At 43.9% G+C, this 25440-nt stretch overlaps 1 protein-coding gene across 2 annotated transcripts in view; it reads right to left on the bottom strand.

Moving 5' to 3' along the window:
• The window catches only part of Tti1 (TELO2 interacting protein 1), a 47078-nt gene that overhangs the window by 15674 nt on the left and 5964 nt on the right, over positions 1–25440 (bottom strand). For both annotated transcript variants that reach the window (XM_038331164.1, XM_038331163.1), the window contains exons 2-4: positions 8866–11200; positions 4971–5159; positions 1131–1279 (exon numbers count right to left, since the gene is read on the bottom strand). In XM_038331164.1, the coding sequence (XP_038187092.1) occupies positions 1131–1279; positions 4971–5159; positions 8866–11200 (2673 nt within the window). The remainder of the gene's footprint in view (positions 1–1130; positions 1280–4970; positions 5160–8865; positions 11201–25440) is intronic.

Genomic DNA, 25440 nt, shown 5'->3' with positions numbered 1-25440 from the left:
TGATGTGTCTGTGTGTACATCTGTGTACCAGAGTATGTGTGTCACAGAATTAATGTAGAAGTTCTAGGAGTTAGTTCTAATGTGTAGCAAGCAGTTTTGCCTGCTGAGCCATCTTGCTAGCCCAACTGACACTCTTTTTTTATCCAAGACAAGGTTTCACTGTGCAGCCCTGGCTGTCCTGGAGCTCACGTTGTAGACTAGGCTGTCCTGGAGCTCAAGTGGATCTGCCTGCCTCTGCCTCCCAAGTGCTGGGATTAAAGGTGTGCGCAACCATGGCAGGCACCAACTGATGCTCTTAATTACTGCAGTGTGTACATAGGTGCCAGAAAGATGAAGCGTATTTAGAGGGTTGCCAGATAGTTTCTAGGCACTCAAACTGAAGCTTTGCATATCACACGTTCTCCTGCACCCAATGCTTGTCGAATGTGTAATGGGCAGATGTCTCAGGAAGACTGAAAAAACTCCGTAACAGACCCTGACACTGAGGTAACCTGCAGATCAGGGCTTCCATCTTTTAATAAGGCTACTGATACAGAAACTAAAGCAATTGCTCTCCCTCCTCGAGGTGTGGAGAAGTGATGCTTTTCTTTGGCTTAAGAACTTTTTGGAGTGATTATGAGATTTCTCCCTCCCAATGGTCCTTTGACAGAGTCACTCATGTGGCTCAGTCCTTGGGATCAGGGCTTGTTTGGGAGCAGCTGACATAAGAGGAAGTCAAATTACAGAAAGTGTTAGTTTTTTCTATGATGAAAATAGAAACAAAAACAAAGATAAGGGCTCAGAAGAACAACTGCCTTAAAATATTAAAAGCTGCATCCTGCATTATGTCAGCACAGAAATGGTCACCATTCATTCAAAGCACATAGTATTCCTTGCCTTGGAGACTCAGTGAACCTGTCAGGCTCTGTGGTTTTCAAGGTAGGGGACTCAGCTCCCTCTGGTATCTGGGCTGACACAGAAAGATGTTAAAACTGCTGTCCCACAGAAAGACCCCTCTTGATGCTTCTTTCTCATGGACATCACACATGGGCCAGGAGATGAGAAAATTTGCTTGTCTATCCCATTACCACTGACCACAACACATCTCAGACCTGCTGCTCTATGAATGAAGAAAAGGGCCGCACACCGACCTTCAGGCGGATTTTCAGATTTTTATCTGATGATAAGTGGATGCAGCGCTCCATCACATCCTTGGCTATCTGGATGTGTACTGGCAGTGGTGGCTCCACATCTGGAAGGGTGTCATTCTCATCCAATTTGGGGGGAGATGATTGTTCCTCTGAAAGAACAGAATTAGTGACAATGCTTTAGAAAAATCCAGCTTGACAGCTAGCTTTAGACTCCAAAATAGGACTGTGGTGGTTTGAAAGAAAATGACCCCATAGGGCTCATAGGGAGTGGCACTATTAGTGGGTGTGGCTTTGTTGGAGTAGGTATAGTTTTATTAGAAGAAGTGTGTCACTAGTGGCAGGCTTTGAGGGTTCAGATGCTTAGGTTAAGCCCAATGTGATTCTCTTTCTGCCGCCTGTCAATCCAGATGTAGAACTAACTCTCAGCTCATCTTCCAGCACTGTGTCTGCCTGCATGCCGCCATGCTTCTCACCATGATAATAGACTGACCTCTGAACTGTAAGCCAAACCCAACTAAATTTTTAAAAAATAATATCTGCCATGGTCAAGGCATCTCTTCACAGCAATAGAACCCGAAGTGAGACAAGAACTTAGAGGAAAATGTGTAAAGATGCATCATAAGGAATTTATGTCAAACTGAAAAGTCAAGAAGTTCACTAGGAGTGGTGGTGCGTGCCTTTAACCCTAGCGCTTGTGAGACAGAAGCACATGGATATCAGAGTCTGAGGTCAGCCAAGGTTACACAGTGAGTGGTACCCCACTTCCCTTCCTACCCTGTCACCCCACATTTGCAGATACAGCACAGGCTCTATAATATGCTTTTGCATGAGAGGAAGAATAACAATGTATTGGGAGGGGTAGGTCATGGAATGATAGATGACTTAAAACTTTTTTGGGGCACAATTCTAATTTGGAGCCCTAGGTTGGGTAGTGCCCTCAGTGGCCTTTTCTCTGTTGTCTCCTTTCCTTTCTGATTCATCCCTTGACCACAGAGAGCCAAAGCTGATCATCTCTATTAGCTTGTAAGATGTTTAGATGATCAACACCAAAACCTTATTTATTTTCGTTTGAGATTTGAAGTTCTAGGGCAGCCTGGTGCAATGCTCAGATGTAGGGCTTGGACTAGGGAGACTCCACAACCTGTTAATACCTCCTTCACCGTACATCACCTCGCCTGCATCAAAGGGATAAGGCAAATCATCTGCCGCTAGGAGAGTGAGTAAAGAGGATGGCATAGCTCTCCTCAGCTCTCCCTGCCTAGTACTGCTTAAGAAGATGATGGAACTGAACAAAAAGACTTGCCAGCTGCCTGAACCCCAGGCCTCATCCCTGTCCTGCAGGACCTCCCTGTCTACAGGCCTACCCTGTTCCACTGTCCTATTACCAGCTGTGAGTGAGCATTTCCACTGAGCTGAGCACTGCTCCCCTTAACTTTTTCTGGGTTTAGATTCCTCTGCTAAAAAACCTGAACCTTATAATAGAGGGCATACTAGTCTCTGCCAGATTCCGAGAGGATGAAAGGAGATGTATCTGTGGAATGTTTGGCTTTCTCAGAGAAAGGGACCTTGGCTGTATAAGTTGCCTCTCCATGGCAAACAGAACATTCATGCCAAACCTGTATTAGGCTGAACAATCTCACAAAGTCAAGGAAGTCAAATACCCATAAAAATGCTAATTGCAAGAGTAACAGGGCTAGACTGCTTCTCCTCAGAGGATCTGTTGTTTGAATCTGCCTGTGGTGGAGTGCTTTTCGGGAATGCGAGCTTCTGATTTTGGAGGAAGGTTCAATTCATGCCATCTGATCCTAGAAGCTATCCAACAGAAGCAGATCTTTGTGTTTGCGTATATCCATGTGGATGGGTGGGTGCGTGCATGTGTGTGTGCTTGGAAAGGCTGGAAGTCAAACTTGTGTTTTGTTCAAGTTACCCACCTTGTTTTTCCAAACCTGGTAGAAACTGGTCTGGAGCTCACTGAGTAGGCTAGGCTAGCTGGCCAGAGAGCTTGAGGACCTGCCTATTTTCACAGCCTGAGTACTGGGATTACAAGCCCATGCACCATGTCAGGCTTCTTATGTAACTTCTGAGGATCAAACTTGAATCCTTATGCTTACACAGCAAACCTCACCAGAACCAGAAGACTTTAATCACAGAAGAGCAGATTTATTGTTGGGTTTGGATCTTGGACCAGAGTGGCAGCCTTGATCATGAAAGGTCAACTCACATCCCTCTTCAGAGATGTAGGACTGGGTGGAGTGTGATTCACAGGAAGGTTTGGGCTGGCTCAGCAGAGAAACAGAAGAAAAAGCCTGAAGGTTATAACCAGAGCGCTGGCTGTGGGAAAGAGTTTGGACCTGCACTGCTTGCCACTGCTCACAAGGAATCTGTTGCATTCATGGCAGTGAGCTATACTTTCCTGTTATCCTGGATGTGTTGGCTCCAGCTCACCAGAATAAGAGCACAGATGGGAAAAATGAAAAAGAAAAAAGAAATCTGCTCACTTCAACCTAACAAACTAATTTGGGACTCAGTTCGATTTAGGATAGTTCTGGGACCACCAAGCTCATTATGACTTGGCATTTTATATTTGCAGAGGCGATTCTAATAATTTATTAATCCTTCCATGACCTAAAGCTCCAGATTGAGTTTGTGAATAAAACAAGAGGCCAGAGCTGCTACTGGCTTGAATTCTCTTTTTCCTCTATCATATAAATGTAAGAAAAATCGTGCCCTACCAATAAAGGAATAGGTGAAGTCCATGAATAGACAATGGGCCTAAGAAAGAAAAAAATGATAGGAAGAAGCATAAAGAAACACATCCAACTTGGGCATTAATCAAAGACATGCAAAGTAAAATAATGGGCCATTATTAACTTGCTACCACGGGCCCAAGTGAAGCAGGCAATCACCACTGTTGGGAAGGTGCAGACTGATAAGACTGGAAGGCAATCTGGTCAGCACCAGCTGATGCTCTTATCTTGGATGTAGAAAACCTACTTGTGAGAATTTCTAGAGATATGTGTAGTGATCTTTCATCTGTATTTTCATAAGTAAAGCTTGCCCAAAGATCAGAGAGTAAACAGCTGCCCTAGTCAGCCTTACAGACCAGGCAGTGGTGACGCACACCTTTAATCCCAGTAGCCACACTAGTTTGTCACAGAAACCAGGTGACGCCTTTAATCCCAGAACTAGAGAGGAACGTAAGACAGGAGGAGACAGCTCTCAGACACAGTCTCATTCTGAGATTCTTGGAGGCAGGATTGTCATTTCGGACTGAGGTAAAGGTAAGAGCCAGTGGCTGGATGTTGTATTTTTTGACCCTCAATCTGAAACCCAATATCTGTCCCTAGGTTTTTATTTCTTGTGCTACAGATATGCAAGTACGAAGAAAAGATCACACACAGAGAATTATCCCTTGGCACACTGTATCGCAGCAAGGCTGCAGGTAACCTTAACTTCACACGGGGGATGGACATTTGGTAGCTGCCACCCCAACAATGACTCTGAAAACTTGGGAGTGTCCTTTATGACTAAACATGAAGAATGTGGGACATTTAGACGTTGGAGCCAGAGGCACTAGGTACAGTCCAGTGGTAGTGAGTCCCAGTACAATCCTCATCAGCACAAACAAAACTATGGCTGCAACCATGTAAATAGTTTTTTTTTAAAAATAAAATAGGAAAAGTTTACTCACACATAAACACACACACACACACACACACACACACACACACACACACACACACACACACGTCAACTTTTCTTCCACTTTCTGGAATGACATTTTATTGCTTTCACAATGATTGGTTCAAAAAAGAGCTAATGAAACCAAACAGCAATTACCTTCCTCAGTTTCAAGGTCAGAAACGTTCCCCTCTGCTATGTCCTTCTCTTTGAGGTAGCTCAGCACAAACTGCTCGATGTCTTCTGCTGTGGCACTAGCCTGGCGAGCTGCTGGCATTTGTCTTCCCTCCTCTTCTAAACTGCACGGCTGGAGCTGTCCAGCAGAACCTGCATCTGGGAACCAGTGGGCTGCAAGAAAATGTTATCATGACTCGTGATTAGTGACAGGCACCAGCACTGCAACCCCACCTTCTACCACGTCAGTCGGCTGCCTCCTAACCTGCCGACTTCCAGTGGCTCCAGTACACAAGGTACTCTCCTGCCTCAGAACTCTTATACATGCTGCTGCTCTTGAATGTCCAGAATACTTTTCTCCTACTTTACACCTGTCTAATTCCAAATCACTGCACATTTCAGAACAACCAGAACCTTCCCAGGAAAGCTGTCCCTTACAGAGCACAAAGCTCTTTCCCTTTAGATATTGCAACTGTATTTATTTTTCGTGTAGTTTGGTATGTGAATCTTCACCACGGAACTCTTGACTCTAACATGCCACTGCACAGGGTTGGAACTCAAACACATGCAGTGTGTGTGAGGACTAACACAAGTGACGCAACTCTGAGGACAGGATGCGCTCCTCATCCGATGGGCTCTGCAGTACTGGGAGAATGGGCAGTCTTACAGAAAATGCTCCAGTGCCTCTGACCCGTCACCACAGAACAAACCTTAAACCACTCCAGTGGTTTTCAACTGTGCCCTGCGGGGCCTTAGGCCTCTGCAGCAATCACAAAGGGGAAATCAGGAAGTCAGGGTGAGTGTGGGGTGTCCACCAGTGTCTAAATTCCTTACTTAACTACAGCAGTTCCTAATTTCAGTCATTCCTGGGTATTGAGACCCTTCAAAGTCTTTAATTCCAAAAGAATTAAAGAATAAAGCAATAACATCCCCAATCCCACAGCCTCTTGGCCGGTGCCCTCCCTCCCTTCTACCAATAGCAGGAGAAAGACTGTCACTTTTAGCACCTGCTAGTCTCATTTTCAATAAGGAGCAACTGCCCAGAGCCAGAAAGCAGAGGGAAGGAGACCTGTTCAGGCACCTGGAAGTATCAGGGGGCAAATGACTGAGACGACAGTTTCCTGGCTGGTATCTGGAGGCTCCTACATGTGGAGTTAAGCATCCCTTCTAAATTAAATTGAATTTTGAGACAAGGCAGAGATCTGCCTGCCTCTGCCTCCCGAGTGCTAGGAGCAAAGGCGTGTGCTCCATGTGCAGCTAAGCATGCTGTTTCTTCAGCGCCCCATTCCCAGGTATATATTAGGCTCTGGGTGCATTCTCAGGAGCTGGACCCCAAATGGGTAAAGCCTAGCCCCAGCATTATAACTGCAGGGAGTTCACATACTGCAGATTATTTTTACATTCAAAGCTAGTGTCAGACTGGAAAATGTCTTTGCTCACAAATGGGTTTTAAACGTATGAAAAGAAGCTCAACCTCACTCTTAATGCAAATTACAACTATAATAAGGTGCAATTTTTCTCCTATTGGATTAGCAAAGATCAAAGGCTCAGTAATAAGACAGTACGGGTGAGGGTGTGGCAAAATTGGCACTTTTACATTGCTGATGGAGCTTAAATTGGTACAACCTCTTAGGAGAGCAATTTGATACTCTCAATCAAAAATTTAAGTGTAAAACTCTTTGAACACGCATTTCTTTTAGGAATTTATGCTACTGATAATATTGAAGGCAAAAGATAGAGAAACATTCTTTTTTTTAATGTCAAGCAAGAAAGGTCTGGTTAAAATCAGTGCTGTGATTCAGTGGGATGTGATGCAGCCATAAGAGCACCACAGCCCTGTATACCTCGCAGCATCCTCCTCCTTCCAGTATCAGCCTTAGCTGAATTTCCCAGAGAGGTCTTCCCTGACAGAGCAACCTCGAGTAGCCCATCCCTGCTCCTCCCTAGCAGGAGGTTTTCGTGTCCTTCAAAGTGCTTATCAGCAGCTCTGAGCTTGCTTAAGCTTTCTTACTTGTTTATCAAGTCTCTCAGTAGCAGGAAAGCAGCATGTGTGATCTTGTTCACTGCTGTACCCTCACTACTTGATGTAGCATCTGACGTACAGCAGCATTCTTTATGAGAAAAGAAAGAGCATCTGCTCTGTATGTGAATGGCCATGAGTGAACAATGAAGTGTCGCCCCAGAGAAGAGCATGGTCCCTGTCCCAGTCACCTCTCCTGAGAAAGTTTCTCACAGGATCTTGGCCTTTTCACCTGACAGAATGAGGCCAAGGACCTTTTCCTCTGCCTCAGAGGCTATGGGCAGCACTGGAGATATGCTCTTTGGATAAAAGCACCAGGATAGAGCTCACTGTTTTTCATTCAATGATTAACTGTTCACTTGAGGGATTTATTTATTTATTAGACATGGTCTTGCTATGTACATCAGACTGGCCTTGAACTCATGATCCTTCTGCTTGAGTTTCTTGGCAGCTGGGATTACAGGTATAATCCTACCAAGCCTGGCTTTTGTTCATGGTAGAAAATCATGCCATGCTAATGGTGATTAACATCCCTAGAAAGCACCCAGCAGGATCAAAATATAAACGAGACAATTAAGTCAACTGTACAATTAAAAGGAGGGGCTGGAGAAATGGCTCAGTGGTTAAGAATACTGGCTGCTCTTTTAGGGGAACTGGGTTCAATTTCTAGCACCCACATGGCAGCTCACAGATACCTGTAATTCCAGTTCCAGGGCATATGACTCCCTTTTCTGGCCTCCAGGGACACTACATGCATGTGGTGCACAGACATACATGCAGGTACAACAGTCATACACATAAATAAATCTTTTTTTCTTTAAAAAAAAAAAGGTTAAAAAGAACAAGGGGCTGGAGAGATGGTACAGCAGTTAAGAACACTGCTTGTTCTTCCAGCAGGCCCAGTTCCAATTCCCAGTACCCATATGGTGGCTCAAACCAAATGTAACTCCAGCAAAACACTCAAACACATAAAAATAAATGTTTCTAAGCTTCTAGATTACTGCTGTCCAGTACGGTCTATGTGGCTAAAATACGAAACAAAATTAAAATTTCAATTCCCTGCTGAACATAATGGTTCACACCTATAATCTTGGGAGGCAGAGGTAGACAGATTTCAGTGAATTTGAGGCCAGCCTGGTCTACCAAGTGAGTTCCAGGATGCCCAGGACTGTTACACAGAAAAACCCTGTCTTGAAAAACTAAACAAAAAAATTCAACTCCCCAGTAGTTTTAGTCATGCATGGCTACTGGCTATTGCACTGGGCAAAAGAGACAGAGGATTACCATCATTAGAAAATTCTAGAGGGCTGAGGACATAGCTCGGTGGTACAATGCCTTAGCATATATAGGCCCTGAGTTCAATTCCCAGAGCCAACCCCAACCAAAGATAGAAAAGAAAGGTTCTATCTGCTGTCCCAGCTCTCAGTGGCTGAGTGCTTCCTACTGCTCCTGCCCTCTCCCTGCACAAATACTGCCAGCTCTAAGAAGCACCAGTAGCAGCATAGTATATTGGGAAGAATAAACTAGCCACAAATCCAACTTTATCCCTTATTAATAGTGTGACCCTGGCTGAACAGGATCTCATTGAGCCTTGGTTTTTCTTATTTGTAAAATAAAAAATGCTGTTTCTACCTAGTGTGTGTGGTTTATATCCCTGACACAGGGCTCAATAAACGACAGAAATATTCAAAGTATAAAAGCCAACACTGTAGTCTGACAATCCCCTGTGCCCTGTGGGGTTGGAGAGACAACCCTCCCAATGTCCTCCATAGCACATTCCTGAACACGGAATAAGACTAGGCAAACCAGGATCTTGGCTCCTATCTTCTCAACTGGCATCAAAAAAGGCTTTCAATGTACCTAATGCTGCCAGCAAAGCATGCAGAACGCTGACAAAGGAAGCAGCTCTCTTATCATAAAATTGATCCAGGGTGGCCAAGACATCTTGAACCACATCTGCTACCAAAGGAAGTAGGCTAGCATCTGAGTTCCGAAGCATGACTTCTAAGACTTTTGGGGTATGAGGGTGCAGAGCAAGGTGACGCAGATTTAAAGAGATACCATTCACCAAATAGTCTGAATTTTGATTGATCAGGTGCTGTACGGAGTTATAGCCACAAGCATGGCAAATGGCTACCATGGTGCTAGTAGCCACTTGACTAATGAGCAAGGTTTGGTCTCCAGCCTTCTCCAGTACTGGATAGAGAGCCGACATCAAAAGCAAACGAAAGTCTTTTCGTAATGCATAAGCAAACTGGCCAATCCCTTCCAACTGAATGCATATCTGCCAGATGTTACTGTTCATGGAGCAGACAGTGGGGCTGGGCTTTGATGAGGCTGGAAAAGGTACAACTTGGCAGGTGTGTGCACCAGATGTGATGGCCTGGAGGCCAGGAGGCTTCACTGTTGTTTCCTCCCCCTCCTCAGCTTCAATACAGGTAATCAAGTACCAGTTTTCTTGGCTTATGTATTCCTCTAATATAGATTTCACAATCTCTCTCAGTTCCTCTGGGCCTATGCTTGTACATTGGTTATGAATATCTTCTACATCCAGCCCGGCAGCCCCTACAACCAGTTCATTAAGGATCATGGCAGCTTGCTTTCGGTAAACTACAGATGCATGGTACAGTTCCATAAAGTGATCGACAAGCAAATACAGGTCCCCATAGTAACCAAGGAGCTGACAGATCTGCCGCAGGAGCAGGAAGACCCTCTCATCAGTGAAGCAGCGGAAATATCTCCTCTGGACTCGGCTCCACGGTCGCGCATCTGAGGCCTCTGGAGAAGCACTCAGGTTGTCGGAGTTCCAGCGCCGCTCTTCCACCATCTTGACGTCTGCCACCTCTAGCTCTAGTACTTGGACAAGTGCTCTGGAAAGACGCTGCAGGTGGGCAACAGAATTGAGAATCACATGCACTTTGGGGCCCAATAGCTTTAGATACCCCAGTAACAAGGAAAGAGTAGAGAACTTGCCCTGGTCGTCTTGTGTGTTCATTAGGCGGGGAAGAGATGTGGCAAGTGCATGCAGGCTTTCTGACAAGATGTCAGCCAAGGCTCTGCTGCCCACCACTACTTTCTGATCTGCAAAATGCCTTAGCACTGTATTGCACTGTGCCTGGACTTCAGGACTTTCATCATTTACTAGGCCAACTAACACCTTCAAGAGGGGACCCGTACATTCAACCAGGGACTGGCTGCACTTGAGAAGCAGGACCTCCACAAGCTCCACCAGCTCCAGCCTTGCCTTCCAGTGAGGGTGAGCAGAGACACTCTCAATTATCTTTTTAACAAGGATTGCCAACTTGTCCCCAGTGCTTTTTACCCAGTCTGCTTCCCTGTGAATCATCAGGGCTGCCACTCTGGGCTCAACTGCAGGGTTTGCTCCAGCCTTGGGGATCCTTGTGAGCTGTTCATCAGCCATGATGAAGCCCACGGTCTTGTAAAAGACCTTTAGGGAAGATACAACAATACTGTGACCTTGTTTAAAGTCTCCTGTGATGATTCTGGTCAGTGCGGTTGAGATTCCAGGTAGGAAAGACGCCAACAAATCTCCCAGCTGCTGTTGCTGCTCCAGTTCACCCACAGGCCTCGGATGATCCTGACAATCGCACTGAAGGAGGAGAACCTGTAGACACTGCAAGGCAGCAATTTTAATCTGCTTTGACTTCTCCTGTTCTGCCAACCCCAACAGTAAAGATACAGCAAATCCTAACCGAGGCAGAATGGAGGGCTCATAAAAAGTCAGAATGATGTCCCTGTAAGCTGAGTGCATTAAGGTGCTAAGTCCCTGGATCACAGCCAATTTCAACTCCTCCGACACAGCTGCAGGCTTTTGGGAGCTGGGAGAGTACAGACAGGCTGAAAGTTCTGAGAAGAGCTCCTGGAGAAGCTCCTGCTCTCTCACACATGTTGAAGAGAGGACGAAGGTGAGGCACTCCACCACGCTCTGGACCAGGCGCTCTCTTTTGGGCCCTGGGGTCTTCAGGGCAAATCGTAAGGGGAAGAGGACATACTGCTGTAGCTCCTGAAGGGCAGTATCACTCACGGCCTGCAACTGCGTCTGCAGATGTTCCACATTCTCCACTGTCTGGGCCTTGGTGAGCTGAACACAGACTGGACGTAAGATGCCAAAGGCCTCCTCGGGAGTGTCAGACACCGCCATTGCACAACTGTCTCCCCTCATTGAGGAAACATCCTGTAGGTTGGAAGAGGGAAGCTTCTCAGTAAAGAGTGTCAAGCTCAAAGCAAATACAAAGTGAAGGTCTGTCCATCCATCCATCCATCCATCCATCCATCCATCCATCCACCCACCCACCCACCATTTATAGGGCCCAAGGTGCCAGTCATTGTAAGGGAGAGCAAGGGAACTGCAAAGAACTGGCTCCTATTCTTGGAGTATCCTCAGCTCAGTGAAGGATGTAAGCAAACAGTGCAGTCTCTAGCTATTAGGACAGATCTAAGTTTAGGTTCTAAGTGAGCAGGGAGGAATCACATCCCTAGGAGAGCCAGAACTGAGTTTCAAAATAGTATACCTGAACCTAGGGGCAAATGCATAAGGTTCTGGGCTAGGCTAGAGACTAGGTTCTAACTCCTCACTGGGCTGCTGAAAGAAGAGGGATATACAGAGAAAACACGGTCTTGGTGCACAGGTCAGTGAGTTCTCACATATGTTGAGGCCTGCATAAGCACTACCCAAAGCAAGACAGAAAATGTCTCTAGCGTCCGAGAAGGCTCTCTCATGTCCTTTACAATTGACTCCTCTTCCTCTATAATTCTGACTTCTCTCTCTTAAGATTCCTTTTGACTGTCCTTGTCACTAGGGGTTTTAAAAGAGAGAGATGGAGATGGGGGTTGGGAGGCTATGATCTTTATGCGGATGGTAATAAGAAGGAAGGATCAGAGCTGGGTGAGGCTGACAAACACAAAAGGAAGTAGAGTATGCCCAGGGATGGAAAACCAGGAGTGTACACTGCCACAGCCATCACGGGGGAAGAGATTGCTGCAGCACGGAAAGCTGGATGGCAGCAGGAAAGCAAAGGAGACAGGTTTGGAGGTAATGAAGAGGCTGAGCCGCTTGATGCCTGAAAGCCTCTCCTTCCTGTGAGAAATTCAAACTCAGAGACTCACAGTGAACAAAAAAAGATAAACACAGAGCTTGGGGAGAGAAATAAGCCTCAAACATTCCCTTTAGGAAAACAGAGCATGCTGGGAAGATACAAAACTGTGGCCCAAGGGTACTACAGACTGAGTCAAAGCTGGAGCTATAAATGTGTAACATTGTAAAATGCTGGCATCGGACGGAGTGATCACCCATGGCTGGATTAGTGATCATCCAGTCTGGAGGGCTTGCATTTTTCCTCTTCGGCTGTCCATCTCTAGCTCATGAGTGAGTACTCCTAAATCCAGGGGCCACAGGGCTGACAGGCCAGAGGAATCTAGTATATTTACAGACCAAGACCTAGCCATTCCAGAGTGTTGAGCTGGATTGTGCCTGTGAACCAACAGAGGGCTCCAGTGCACAAAAAGATACCCTAGAGAGTTGCCCTCCAGAGTTCCACAGACCCTGTGAGGAAGAGTATTGCTGGCATCTGTGTCTCCCATGAGGCCAAGGAAAGGATTCTAAGCCTCCTCACCTAGGTTAGGAAAATGTCAAGTGTAGATGCCATAAGCTAGACTGAGGATCAGTGACACCCCCTGGGCACTGGCTCACATACTATTTGTGGCATCTCCTGCCTGACGTGGTGGCCACTGAATTAATGGAAAGGAAAAGAAGTTTACTGAGCCCTACAGTCGGAGGCAGGAAATGCAGTTCAGACTTCTGGAGGTGGCGAATCTTACCTGTAGCAGAACTCCTACTAGAAGCAGATGAGAATCTGAATTAAAGAAGTTCAAGTACACAATAAAAGATATTTCTTAGTATTAACTGCATGATTTCCCATGCCCCAAAAGTTCACTTGATGTAATAATGAATGAATGATGGCTAATTGCTGAGACCAGTGAGTGACCTGGAGGGTCAAGCAGAGTTAGCTTAACCATGGGCAAGGGGCTCTGTGGTAAGGTGCTTGCTGTGGTATCGCAATGACCTCAGTTCAATCTTCTCTGAGAACCCACATGAAAAAAGTCAGGTAGCATACACTTGGGGTGGTGGATTCCTAGGACCGGCTGACCAGTCTAGTCTAATTGGTGAGCTCCAGATCCTAGTAAGAACTTCTTTCTAAATAAACAAAACAAGGTAGATGGTTCCTGAGGAACGATACCCAAGGCTACAACCTCTGCCTCCAAACACATGCACGAGCACATATACACAATCTACATGTATATCTTATACCTATGTACACGCTACTCATGTATACACAATCATAGAGCATATATGCACATATAAACAAACAAATTAAAAAACACAACAGAGACCTAAAGTAGGAAGAGGAATAAAAGAAGAAAACAATGGCAATCCTTTTTCTTTTCGTGTGGAGAATGTTCTTCAAATAGAATGCTCAAAGTGGATTTCTAGTATACATCACATAAAACCGAAAAGGCTGAGGTGGGAGCAACTATCTGGGGCTCTGCATCTCTCTTAGTCACCTTAAGAATTTCATGAAAGGGGGCTGGAGAGATGGCTCAGTGGTTAAGAGCATTGCCTGTTCTTCCAAAGGTCCTGAGTTCAATTCCCGGCAACCACATGGTGGCTCACAGCCATCTGTAACGAGAGGTCTGGTGCCTTCTTCTGGCCTGCAGACTTACACACAGACAGAATATTGTATACATAATAAAATAAATAAATAATTTTTTTTTTTTTTAAAAAAAGAATTTCATGAAAGTAACTAGGGAGCTACGAGTCTCACAAGGTAGTGGCTCCAAAGCTCAGACTGTGTATGGACACAGGCCTCAGAATGGCTTTCCTTTGTTATTTATGACCCTCACTCAAGCTAGAAGTCTTGAGACTTCTTTCATTTTCCTTTTAATTTTACCATTCCTTCAATTTCACCACTTCCATGCTATCAATGCCTTCCTAAACCAAGGAGGATGCTCACAAACTTCATATTGTACCAACTATAACAGCCCTCCCACCTCTTGTACTAAGCTTCTACCAGGTCTTGTGGAATCCTTGCTAGGCATCTGCTCACTGTACCAACCTCATCATTCAATGTTGTAACCATACACAATTATAAAACTTGCCACTTTCTAGCCAGGAAGTGGTGGTGCACATCTTTAATCTCAGCACTCTGGCAGCAGGAGCAGGTGGATCTCTGTGAGTCTGAGGCTAGTCTGGTCTACAAGAGGTAGTTCCAGGACAGCCAGGTCTACACAGAGAAACCCTGTCTCAAAAAGCCAAAAACAAAACAAAAATAAAAACTTACCACTTTCTAAAGAGATGCCCTATTTCACATTTCTCTCCCCTTTCCTACCACCTCTAGCGTATACCTCCACTACAGTACCAAAGACTACATCTGAACATGCATGTCTACCACCTCTAGCATATACCTCCACTACAGTACCAAAGACTACATCTGAACATGCATGTCTACCACCTCTAGCGTATACCTCCACTACAGTACCAAAGACTACATCTGAACATGCATGTCTACCACCTCTAGCGTATACCTCCACTACAGTACCAAAGACTACATCTGAACATGCATGTCTACCACCTCTAGCGTATACCTCAACTACAGTACCAAAGACTACATCTGAACATGCATGTCTACCACCTCTAGCGTATACCTCAACTACAGTACCAAAGACTACATCTGAACATGCATGTCTTACTACTTTAGACCAGGGCTCTGGGAGGGCAGGGGCAACCCATACCTAGAAGAAAAGCCGCTGGCAGATATTCAACGTCTCTACAGATCCTTACAAATTCTGCTCCCAAGCAGAGTAGGGTAAGGTATGGAAGGCTAACACTCTTATTGATGGCTGAAAAATCAAAAATTACTGTGTGCGCACATGTGTGTCTGAACAATAGCGCAAGATGTCCTCAAACGCATGGCAAACCTTCTGCCTCAGCCTCTCAAGTGTTTGGATTATGGAGAAGAGTCATTACATCCACCCAAAAAACATTTTTTAAAGTTTTGAACACTCGAGAGAACAATGAAGACAAGTGGAGTAATATTGCAGAGAAGGGAGACGCTCAGGGTGAGTGGACTTACAGCTCGGGAGAGCTTGGTGGTACATCTACAACTTGGCACACTTTGGGGGTCTGCACAGGACAGAGCTGTCAGTGGAGAAAAACAGAGCACAATGGCCACATGAGGCCGGAAAGACAAACCTAGTTATGAGAAACTTCAAAATACAAGATTTCGGAAAGAAGGCTGCTGTTGAGACAGAAACCAAGAGATATTTTGGTGTCCCTTAAAGCTAGAGGAACGAAACTGGAGGTTTGTCCCCAAACCTTAAGCTCTTGGCTGGTGACTCAGCTCAGTCCCTCTTTAAGTTCTGTCTTGGTTCCTGTTTGTGATGAGCCTAACAGCGGAAAGGCAGAGACCTCTGAGAAGATAATACTACATGGAATCATCAACCATCTTTTTATATACTCTCTAACATATAATAAGACGCTCCTGAACATGTGAAGAAACAAGACCACATAATTGAAACTCCACAGGAAAGACAATACAAGCAGATCCACAGGCAACCTAAATAGCCAAGGTCTTTAAAAAACAAGATTAGTCAGTAGTGGTGGCGCAAATGCACCTTTAATCTCAGCACTTGGGAGGCAGAGACAGGCTAGACTTGTCTACATCTTGAGTTCCAGTGGCTACTCAGAGAAACCCAGTCTTGGGGAAGAAAAAAGAAACCTTTCTTTTTTAAGTAACCCCCCTCCCCCATCAAATAGACACAGAGTTAAGAAATATAGAACCTATCACTAAGAATACATTATAAGGTTTAGTTGCAAATGGATTTAGCAAAAGACAAGATTAATGATGTGGAAGATAGATCAATAAAAACTGCCCCAACTCAAGCCAAGAAAGAAAAAGAATGGTAAACAATGTGATAAAGGTACGTCGAATATACTGAAAGGTCTCATGTGTAAGTCCCAGAAGAAAGGACATAATACTAAGCAAAACTGAAAAGTTCAAAACAAAGAAATCAACCACTGATTTAAGAAACTCAGCAAATTCCAAATTGACCAAGGTGAGAGAAGCATATACAAACCTATCATAATCATTCTGCTGAGAACCAAAGGCAAATAAACAGAAACTTTTTCTTCTAGTGGGGGAGGGGGGCAAGAGACAGTCTCCCTGTATAGTTTAGTCTGGTCTCACATTTGTGATCTTCCTGCTTCTGCCTCTTAGTGCTGGGGTCACAGGTGTGTACCACCATGCCTAGCCAACAAGGTCAATCTAAAAGGCAGTTGAAAAAGATCGACAGATGGTTTCTCAACAGCAAGACAAAACCTAGAAGTGACTAGGGCAACCTCTTTAATGGGCCAGAAGACAACTACCAACCTTGAATTTTTTTTGTCATACAAAAACGCTTTCAAAAATGAAGGTATGGCTTGGGGTTTAGCTCAGTGGCAGAGTGCTGCCTAGCAGGCTCAAGGCCCTGAGTTTCAGACCATAAACTGAGGGAATTCATTGCTGTCAGGGATGAACTAAAGAAAAAAGTAGAGTAGGAAAATTAACCTACACAGAAGCATGGGAGGTGGGTGGAATGAAGACAACAGAGCTGGCCAGCACAATGTTAAATGTACATGCCAGTAATCATTTGCAGTTTATGTGGATATGAAACTAAAATGGGGGTGAAGTTATGGGTTTTGGCAATCTATAAGAGCCAGGAAGTGGTAGATAATTTGTACCAGATGAACTGTATCAAGATATCAAATGCATGTTAAAAATCTACAGGATGTGCTCTTTAAAGAATTGTAAATGAATATCCTTACAAGATCAGTAGAAATGGGATAATATCTATTTTTGGATAATCTAAAAGGTGAAAATGAAAAAATAAAACCAATGAACCACTTAGAAAATGAATAGTAAGATGAGAGACAAGGCCCAAGAAGTGCATGCTAATTCAGAGTTTTTTTGTTTTGTTTCTGTTTTTCGAGACAGGGTTTCTGTGTATCTTTGAAGCCTGTCCTGGAACTAGCTCTTGTAGACTAGGCTGGCCTCGAACTCACAGAGACCCACCTGTCTCTGACTTCTGAGTGCTGGGATTAAAGGCCATCATTGCCTGGCAATCCAGTTTCTTACAGCAGTTCTACCAACATTTTAGCTAGATGATAATTTGTTGATGGAGGCCTGCCCTGAGCACAGCTGTGTACTTAGCAGCTTTCTTGGCCTTTTTATTTTAGACGCCATTAGCATCCTTACTGCTATGACAACCAAAGATGTCTCCAGCTATTGCCAACTGTACTGTGGAGGCCAAAAATCACTCTTGGATGAAAACCACTGGGAAAGTCCACAAGATCCCAATCAAAACCCCAACGGGACTTTTCTAGACAGTAATGTCAGACATGGTGGTGCATGCCTTAATCAATGTACTAGGGAGGCTGAGGCAACAGTATTTTGAGTTTGAGGCTAGCTTGGATTATACAGTGAGGCTCTGCCTTAAAGCAAGTAAACAAATACACACCAACAAACAAGAAAGGAACACACTTCTAAAATGGTTACAGGAATGCAAAAGACCTAGACTATCAAAAACAATCCTGAAGGGGGCTGGAGACATGGCTCAGTGGTTAAGAGCGTTGCCTGCTATTCCAAAGGTCCTGAGTTCAATTCCCGGCAACCACATGGTGGCTCACAACCATCTGTAAATGAGGTCTGCTGCCCTCTTCTGGTCTGCAGACATACACACAGACAGAATATTGTATGCATAATAAATAAATAAATATTTAAGAAAAAAAAAAACAATCCTGAAGACTGAAACTAGAGAACTCACCTTACCTGATTCAAGATAAATGTATCTGGAATAGTGCAATCGCTGCATAATGGCATAAATACACACACACACACACTTTGGGAAATAAAGTCCAGAATTAGTATCTTATATAGAACACTGCCCAAATTTAGCCATATATACTTGGCAAAGGTGATAGTGAAATGCAGTAGAAGAATGATCTTTTCTTTGTTTTTATTGTTTTTGTTTTTTTGTTTGTTTGTTTTTCTTTTCTTTGAGACAGGGTTTCTGTGTAACCCTGGCTGTCCTGGAACTTACTTTGTAAACCAGGCTGACCTTAAACTCAGAGATCTGCTTGCCTCTGTCTTTCTAGCACTTAAGAGTGTTGAGGCACCACCATGCTTGGCTCAACTAAAGATGTCACATCACTTGGCTCTCTATATGAAAAAAGGTATAGTCATTTCTACTTCTGTATGGGGAATGTGCTGTAAGACCCCAACAGGTTCCTAAGACCAAGACTGCATCAAATTCTATACATACTCCGCTTTTTCCTAGAAGTATTTACTGTGAGAAGGTTTAATTAGTAAAGTAGGCAAAAAAACCCCACCCAGATTAACAAGAGCAATAATAAAAACATGAGAATGTAATCTATAGTAAACGACTAAGTCTATGATGTGCTCTCTCTCAAGACCATATCTGTGATCGTCAACTTGACACTACCTAGTACCACCTAAGGAAAGTCTCAATGGGGATGTTTAGATCAAGTTGGCCTGTAGGAGTATCTGTGGGGATGGTCTTGTTTGCCTTAAGTGACATGGGAAAACCCAGTCTATGAGTGGGTAGCATCATTCCCTGGTTTTGGGCCCTGGACTTGTTAAGAGTGGAGAGTACTGGCTGAGCATCAAGCTGAATGCCAGTATGATAGCATTAAGATTGTCACAAAACAAAACAGAACAAAATGATTCCCCAAACACCAGAATATAAAAGCAGGATGCATAAAAGAAAAACAAAGCAAAACACCCTGATGTGTTGACCAATACAAGTAAGAAGTATTCATCAAAATACACTATTTAAAGCTATGAGGGTAGAGATGGCTTAGAGATGGCTCAGCAGTTAAAGAGAACTTATTGCTTTTGCAAAGAACCTGGGTTCAAGTCCTACTACCTACATGGTGGTTCACAACTACTTATAACTCCAGTTCTAGCAGATCTCATGCCCTCTTATGACCTCTGTGGACACAGGCATGTGTATGGTACACATACATACATTCAGTTGAAACACTTATAAAATAAAATTAATAACAATAAAAGCTGGGTGAGGAAGTGTACACCTTTAATCTCAGTACTCAGGAGACAGAGGAAAGAGATTCTCTGTGAGTTTGAGGACAGCCTAGACTACAAAGCAAGTTCCAGGCCACTTAGGGCTACATAGTGAGACTCTGTCTTAAATAACCACAACTATCATTATCACCGCATATCCACCGGGAAAGAAAAAAAAAAGAAAAATACCAGGTGGCTGGCAAGGATGGGAAGCAACACAATTCCTCAGGAAATCTCTGTGGCAGCTTATTCTGCAGGAGAGCAGGTGTGCTCTATGATCTAGCCATTCCACACCAACGTCCTCAAAAGACGTGTTCAGGAATGACACCCTGGCACGGAAGCTACCCAAATGTCCACCTATGATAAACAGTGTTATCATCTCTCAATGGAGTGCCACCCAGATTAAAGTTTACCACAGCCAAACATCTAAAGAATGGGCTAAGGATAAGAAATATAAAGCCGACTTTTGTAAGGAAGATAGTATAACACATTGCTACTTTGATATGACTATAAAAGGCAATCATATAGCTTTATGGGGAGGCCATGAAATCGTGCTGGTGTGACAATACGTCAATTACAGAAAGAATTGTTTAGAGACTTAGAGCAGTAGAGTCCTGGATTCTACCCCTTTAACCACAGCCCTGAGTAGTTAATGTGGGGCTGCTGACACCGGGACGGATGAGGCAAGCAGAACAAGTGAACAATTAGGAGTTCAGGTAGTAGCTGAATAAATATAACCAGGAGTGGACAGCCATGATTGCTAGTGGCCATCTAAAGAGTTTCTAGTTTAATGTGTACTTTGTGGTCTTAGAAGCACCACTGTAGAGGTGGCAGAAGAGACTTGTAACTGAACAGTGTGAATCATGTCCTCCCTCTGCAAGTTTTTCTGCCTCATCTCAGAGATGTTATATACCAACAGTGGGAGAATCCAAAGGTGCACTCTGTACAGGATGCTGTTATCTTTTATAGACACTTGTTTTGAGACAGGGGTTCACTATAAATTTCTGCAAACTGTTCTCAAACTCAGAGATCCACCTGACTCTGCCTCCCAAGTGTTGGGATTAAAGGTGTGCCCACCATGCCCAGCTCCTTTACTGACACAGGAAGGGTAAGAGGGCAGATCTTACCCTTATAAGGCACTTACCATACTATACAAGCAAACATGAAAAGAGAGGGGAAAGCAGGCAAAAAGAGCTCAGAAACTGGATGCCAACAGAGAAGGGCTCATGGAGAGATTCATATTGAGGAAGGAGAACCATACTTAAAATCCTGTCACAGAAAAAGGCCAGAGGGAAGCAGAGTTGGAACACCGAACAAGAGGCCACAGTGGTGTGTGCCAGGCTTCACCCTGTGGTGACACGGAAGAGATCACATGCTCAGGCTTTCATGCTTACTGCTTGCTCCCTCCTGGTCTCGCCCAGGCCTCTGCCACATGAGACTTCTGAGTGAGGTTTTCTCATCACCCCATCGGAAGCCGCACTCCTCCTCACTCCTCACCCTGGTCCTCACAACCTCCTCTCCCTGCCTTTCACTTTCCTTCCCAGCACTCAGCACCACCTGTCAAACCAGACTGCCTACCTGCTCACTTAGTTTTGGATCATACCCAGGATTGCCTCCACTCACTGAAATGTGGGTTCTAAGAAGCGTGATCTTTGCCTAGCTTGTTTCTCGCTTCTGACACTGAGTAAGTATTTAATGCTGCCAACGGCTGTAACCCAAGGTTTGGCTCTCTCACTGGTGGAACTCTGATGAAGCTGTGTGTGAGCTGGATTCTGGATAAGAACCATCATATTCTTCTCTGGGAGGAGTTATCTCTCCAGGCAGGTGATCTTATTAACCCTAGATGACCTTGCTGTACCTGTTTTTTGAGGCAACCAATTTTAGACTGAGGCTGTGCCCTAAGACCACTTTTAGACTTTGAGCTCAAACAGGGTTTTTCTGATGTGGGGTTTCAGTCTTGATTCTCCCAGTCCTGGCTATGTAGTTTCCATTAAGATTTAGCCAACTTTAAAGAAAACTAAATTCGATAAATATGGTCTGCAAAACTTTCAATCTCTAATAATTGCTGTTGGAATGGAAGACTAGGTCTGGATCATAGATAGGAGTTCAAACTTAAGAAGTTCCAATACAACTCCTGAAGAGAAAGAAAATTAGTATTGTATGTTTTTTTAAAGATTTATTTATTTATTATGTATATAACATTCTGCCTCGATGTATGCCCGCACACCAGAGGCCTGCACGCCAGAGGAGGATGCCAGATCTCAGTACAGACGGTTGTGAGCCACCATGTGGTTGCTGGGAATTGAATTCAGGACCTCTGGAAGAGCAGCCAGTGCTCTTAACCTCTGAGCCATCTCTCCAGCTCCTGTTTGTTTGTTTATTTAAAGATTGTCACCCTCTGGGGGCTGGAGTAAGTCCAAGTTGGTCAAGAGCACTTGCTGCTCTTGCAGATGATCTGGGTGTGATTCTACAAGGTGGCTCACAAGACGTGGGACTTTCGTTCCAGGGGATCTGATGCCGTCTTCTGACCTTCACAGGCACCAGGCATGCATATGGTACACAGAAATACACATAGGTAAACACTCACATAAATAAAATAAAGATAAATAATTAAAACCAAAAACCACCCTATGCTAGGCACTGTTCTAAGCATTTGTGTGTTGGACTTGTAGCGTGGATGTGTACACATTTGTGTGCAAGAACTCATGCATGTGAATGGAGGCCAGAGGTTAACATCAGATGTCTTTCCTTAACTGCATTCAATTTTATTTTTTGAAATAGGGCCTCTCACCTGTATATGAAGCTCATCGACTCTGCTAGGCTGGCTGGTCAATGAGTTTGAAGAATCCACCTATTTCTACCCCTTAGTCCCCTCTACCTCCCACTCTAATATAAGCTTCGGAAAGTTCGATTTCTGCCTAGCCTGTTTCTTACTCTTGGCACAAAGTGGCTATTGATGTAGCTAATGGCCATAATCCAAGGTAGGTAGGCAATCTGTTTTGACGGTGGTGGGGGGGGGTGCGGTGGAGGAAGTGCTAAGTGCTGTGGAGAAAAATAAAATGCTCCCAGTGCTAGGATCATGGGTACAGAGCACTGTTCCTGGGATTTTACGTGGGCGATGGGGATTGGAACCCAAGTCCTTATGTTCTTGTAGCAGGCATCTTACCTACTTAGCCATTTCTCCAGCCCCATGCTAGGTTTGTTTTCTTGTTTGTTTGAGACAGAGTCTCACTATGTAGTCATGTCTGGCCTAGAACTCACGACGTAGACAAGGCTGGTTTCAAACTCACAGAAATCCACTTGCCTCTGCCTCTTGAGCCCTGGGATTAAAGGTGCGCACCACTGTACCTGACCATGCTAGATACTTTATGTCCATAAATTCCTCATCCACAAACTGATGAGCCCAAGCCTCAGAAAGATGAAGTGAAGGCCCATGCAGTGAACAGGTATCAGACAAAGGGTCTGTCTCAAGACTGACTCCAAAGGCTGGTGTATTCTTTGTACTATACCAGGGCTTCCCAGACTGTTCATCAGAATTAAGGGGCTACAGCTTAAGTTCAATGTCCTGGGCTCCACGCCAGAACAACTGAATAGCAATCTATTCTGAGGGTGCCAGAATGCTTAGGAATCTATGGCTGCAAGAGTTCACAAGGTCAGCCAGGCAGTTTTGGCACATGTCTTTAAGAGGCAGGCAGATCTCTGTGAGCTCAAGGCCTACAAGACTACAAGAGCTAGTTCCAGGAGAGTCTCCAAAACTACAGAGAAATCTTATCTCAAAAAAAAAAAAAAAAAAAAAAAAAAAAAGAAAAAGAAAGAAAAAGAAAAAGAAAGGAAGGAAGGAAAAAGAAGCCTGTCTCAAAACAAACAAACCAAACAAACCAACCAACAAACAAACCAAGGTCAGTCAAGAGTAGGAACTCAGCAACGTGTAGTCTATGCAGGCTCTCCTGAAAAGCAGGAGCTCTGCAATGAAAGAGATCAACACTCCACTGACAGTCATATTCAGGGTGTTTGGAGGAATATAGTCTTGAGTTCAAATGACAGATTATGTCTGTCTCCCCACTAAAGGATGTACTTACTCATTTAGAGTTGCAGCTTTGCCTATGGTCCCCTTACTCAGTAAATGAGCAAAAGAAGATAGATCTCAAACTCTCAGTTCTGTTGCTTTCTGCTTGGCCTTCCTCCTAGCTAGAACTGGTAAATTACAAACCTATAAGGTACAATAACCATTGAAAAGAGATATAAAAACATCGTAAGTAAATCAAATGGAATTCAAGGAGTTATTCAAACAACCTGTGGGAAGGTTGAAAAAAGAAAACAGAAATAAAAACAGAACCAAAGTCAGGCTTGAGCGCTACCATATCAAAAATTATGTTAAATATAAAGGGCCTAAATATACCAATTACATTTAAGTAGAGTGCCAGAATGGATTTAAAATCATGATCTAATTACAAGACTGTTTACAAGAAATTCACTTAATGTAACAATCAGGTAGGATGAGAGCCAAAGGCAGAGGTTTTACCATGCAAATGTTAATTAAAGAATAGGAGCTGTATCAGATACAGACTTCAGACCAAGGTTACCTGAGAAAGAAAGGAACATCATATAATATAATAAGGAGTAAATCCACTAAGAAATAGAACTTCCAAATTACACACACAAAACAACAGCTGACAAACGTGTGAAAAATTAAATTAAAAAGCTACAAGTAGGCAAAATCGATAAGCACAGATGGAGGTATCTCTACTCCGCAGTCAACAACTAATAAATAACTAGGCAGAAAAATCACTAGAGAAGTCACACCACCACCACCCACAAGAGCTATGCTATGTGTACAAAACTCCACTCCACAACGGCATACCATCCATTCTTTTCAAGAGCCCACAGAACAAGGCCAAGATAGGCCACGGGGCTAGCGAGGTTTAGCGCTAAAAGCACTTGTTAATTTTGCAGAGGACCTAGGTTCAGTTCCCTACACCCATACGGTGACTGAGAACCATCCACAATTCCAGTTTCAAGGGATTTAACACCCTCTTCTGACTTCTGTGGGCAGCAGGCACACGTGATACACACACATACATGTAGGCAAAACATTTGTCCCATAAAAGTTCAATGGGTGCTTGAGACAAACTTTTCGTCTGAACCTGTTTCTTGTGTGGGCCTCACTTCATTTTCTGAGGCTTGGGCTCATTTTGTGGACGAGGAATTTATGGAGTCCAGTGCTGGGAACTGAACTCAGGTCCTCTGCATGAGCAGTACATCCTCTTAGCCTCAGAATCATCTGTCCAGCCTCCAAACTCAACAAATTTAAAAGAACTGAAATCATACAGAGAATATTCTTCAAACATAACAGATTCAAGGTTGAAATCACTAAGAGGGGTATTGGGAAATCCTCACAAAAGGGACAAGTAGACAGCACATGGAACAAAAAAGGACACTTTAAGACAACAAATGTAAAGAAATGCATGAAACAAAAATATAGTATCTCTTTTTTCTTTTCTGGGAGGTGACATATGCTTGTAACCTAGCATTTAAGAGGCTGAGGCACTTGGGAGTGATGATACACATTTTTTATCTGTACTGAAGAGGCAGATCTCTGGGAGTTCCAGACTAGGCAGGCTACATAGTTGTAGCTCAGTGGTAGAGCACTAACCTAGCATGCACAAAGGTCCAACTTCCAGTACTGTGGAGGGGAAAAAAAAAAACCTAGAAAATGTGTGTGCATGGGGGGGGGGGTGATGGGAGGAGAGACAGAGAGGAGAAGAGAGAGAGAACTCAGCTAATAAAAATGAAGAAAACACCTACAACCAATGGGAAGTAAATTTTTATTTATTTACTTTTGTGGGGGTCAGAATTGAACTCAGGGTTTCACACATGCTAGGCAAGTACTCTGCCACTGACTATATATTCCCATCCCAGGGGTAAATTTATAATACTGTTATATATCAGAAAAAAGGAAAGATTTCAAATAACAACAAATCTAAACTCTCATTTCCCAAAAACCTAGGGGAAAAAAGGTAAACTAACCTTAAAACAAGCAGAATGAAAAAAAAATCATAAAGATCCAAAGCAAAAACTAATGAGAAGAAATGAAAATCAACAAAGACTGGTTCTATGAAAAGATCAACAAAACAAATTTCTAACAAGACCAAATGGGCAGGCAGTGAGAAAAGGAGAGAGAACATCACATTAGCAATAATGACAGAATCGAATAGCAGGGCAGGTTTTGCAGACATCACAAGTTGTATAGGTACAAGGCTTACGGGCTGTGCTAGGTGAT

The sequence above is a fragment of the Arvicola amphibius genome, chromosome 5 (assembly GCF_903992535.2).
Source record: "Arvicola amphibius chromosome 5, mArvAmp1.2, whole genome shotgun sequence".
Classification (NCBI taxonomy): Eukaryota; Metazoa; Chordata; class Mammalia; order Rodentia; family Cricetidae; genus Arvicola; species Arvicola amphibius.
This window is presented reverse-complemented; position numbering and strand designations above follow the sequence as displayed.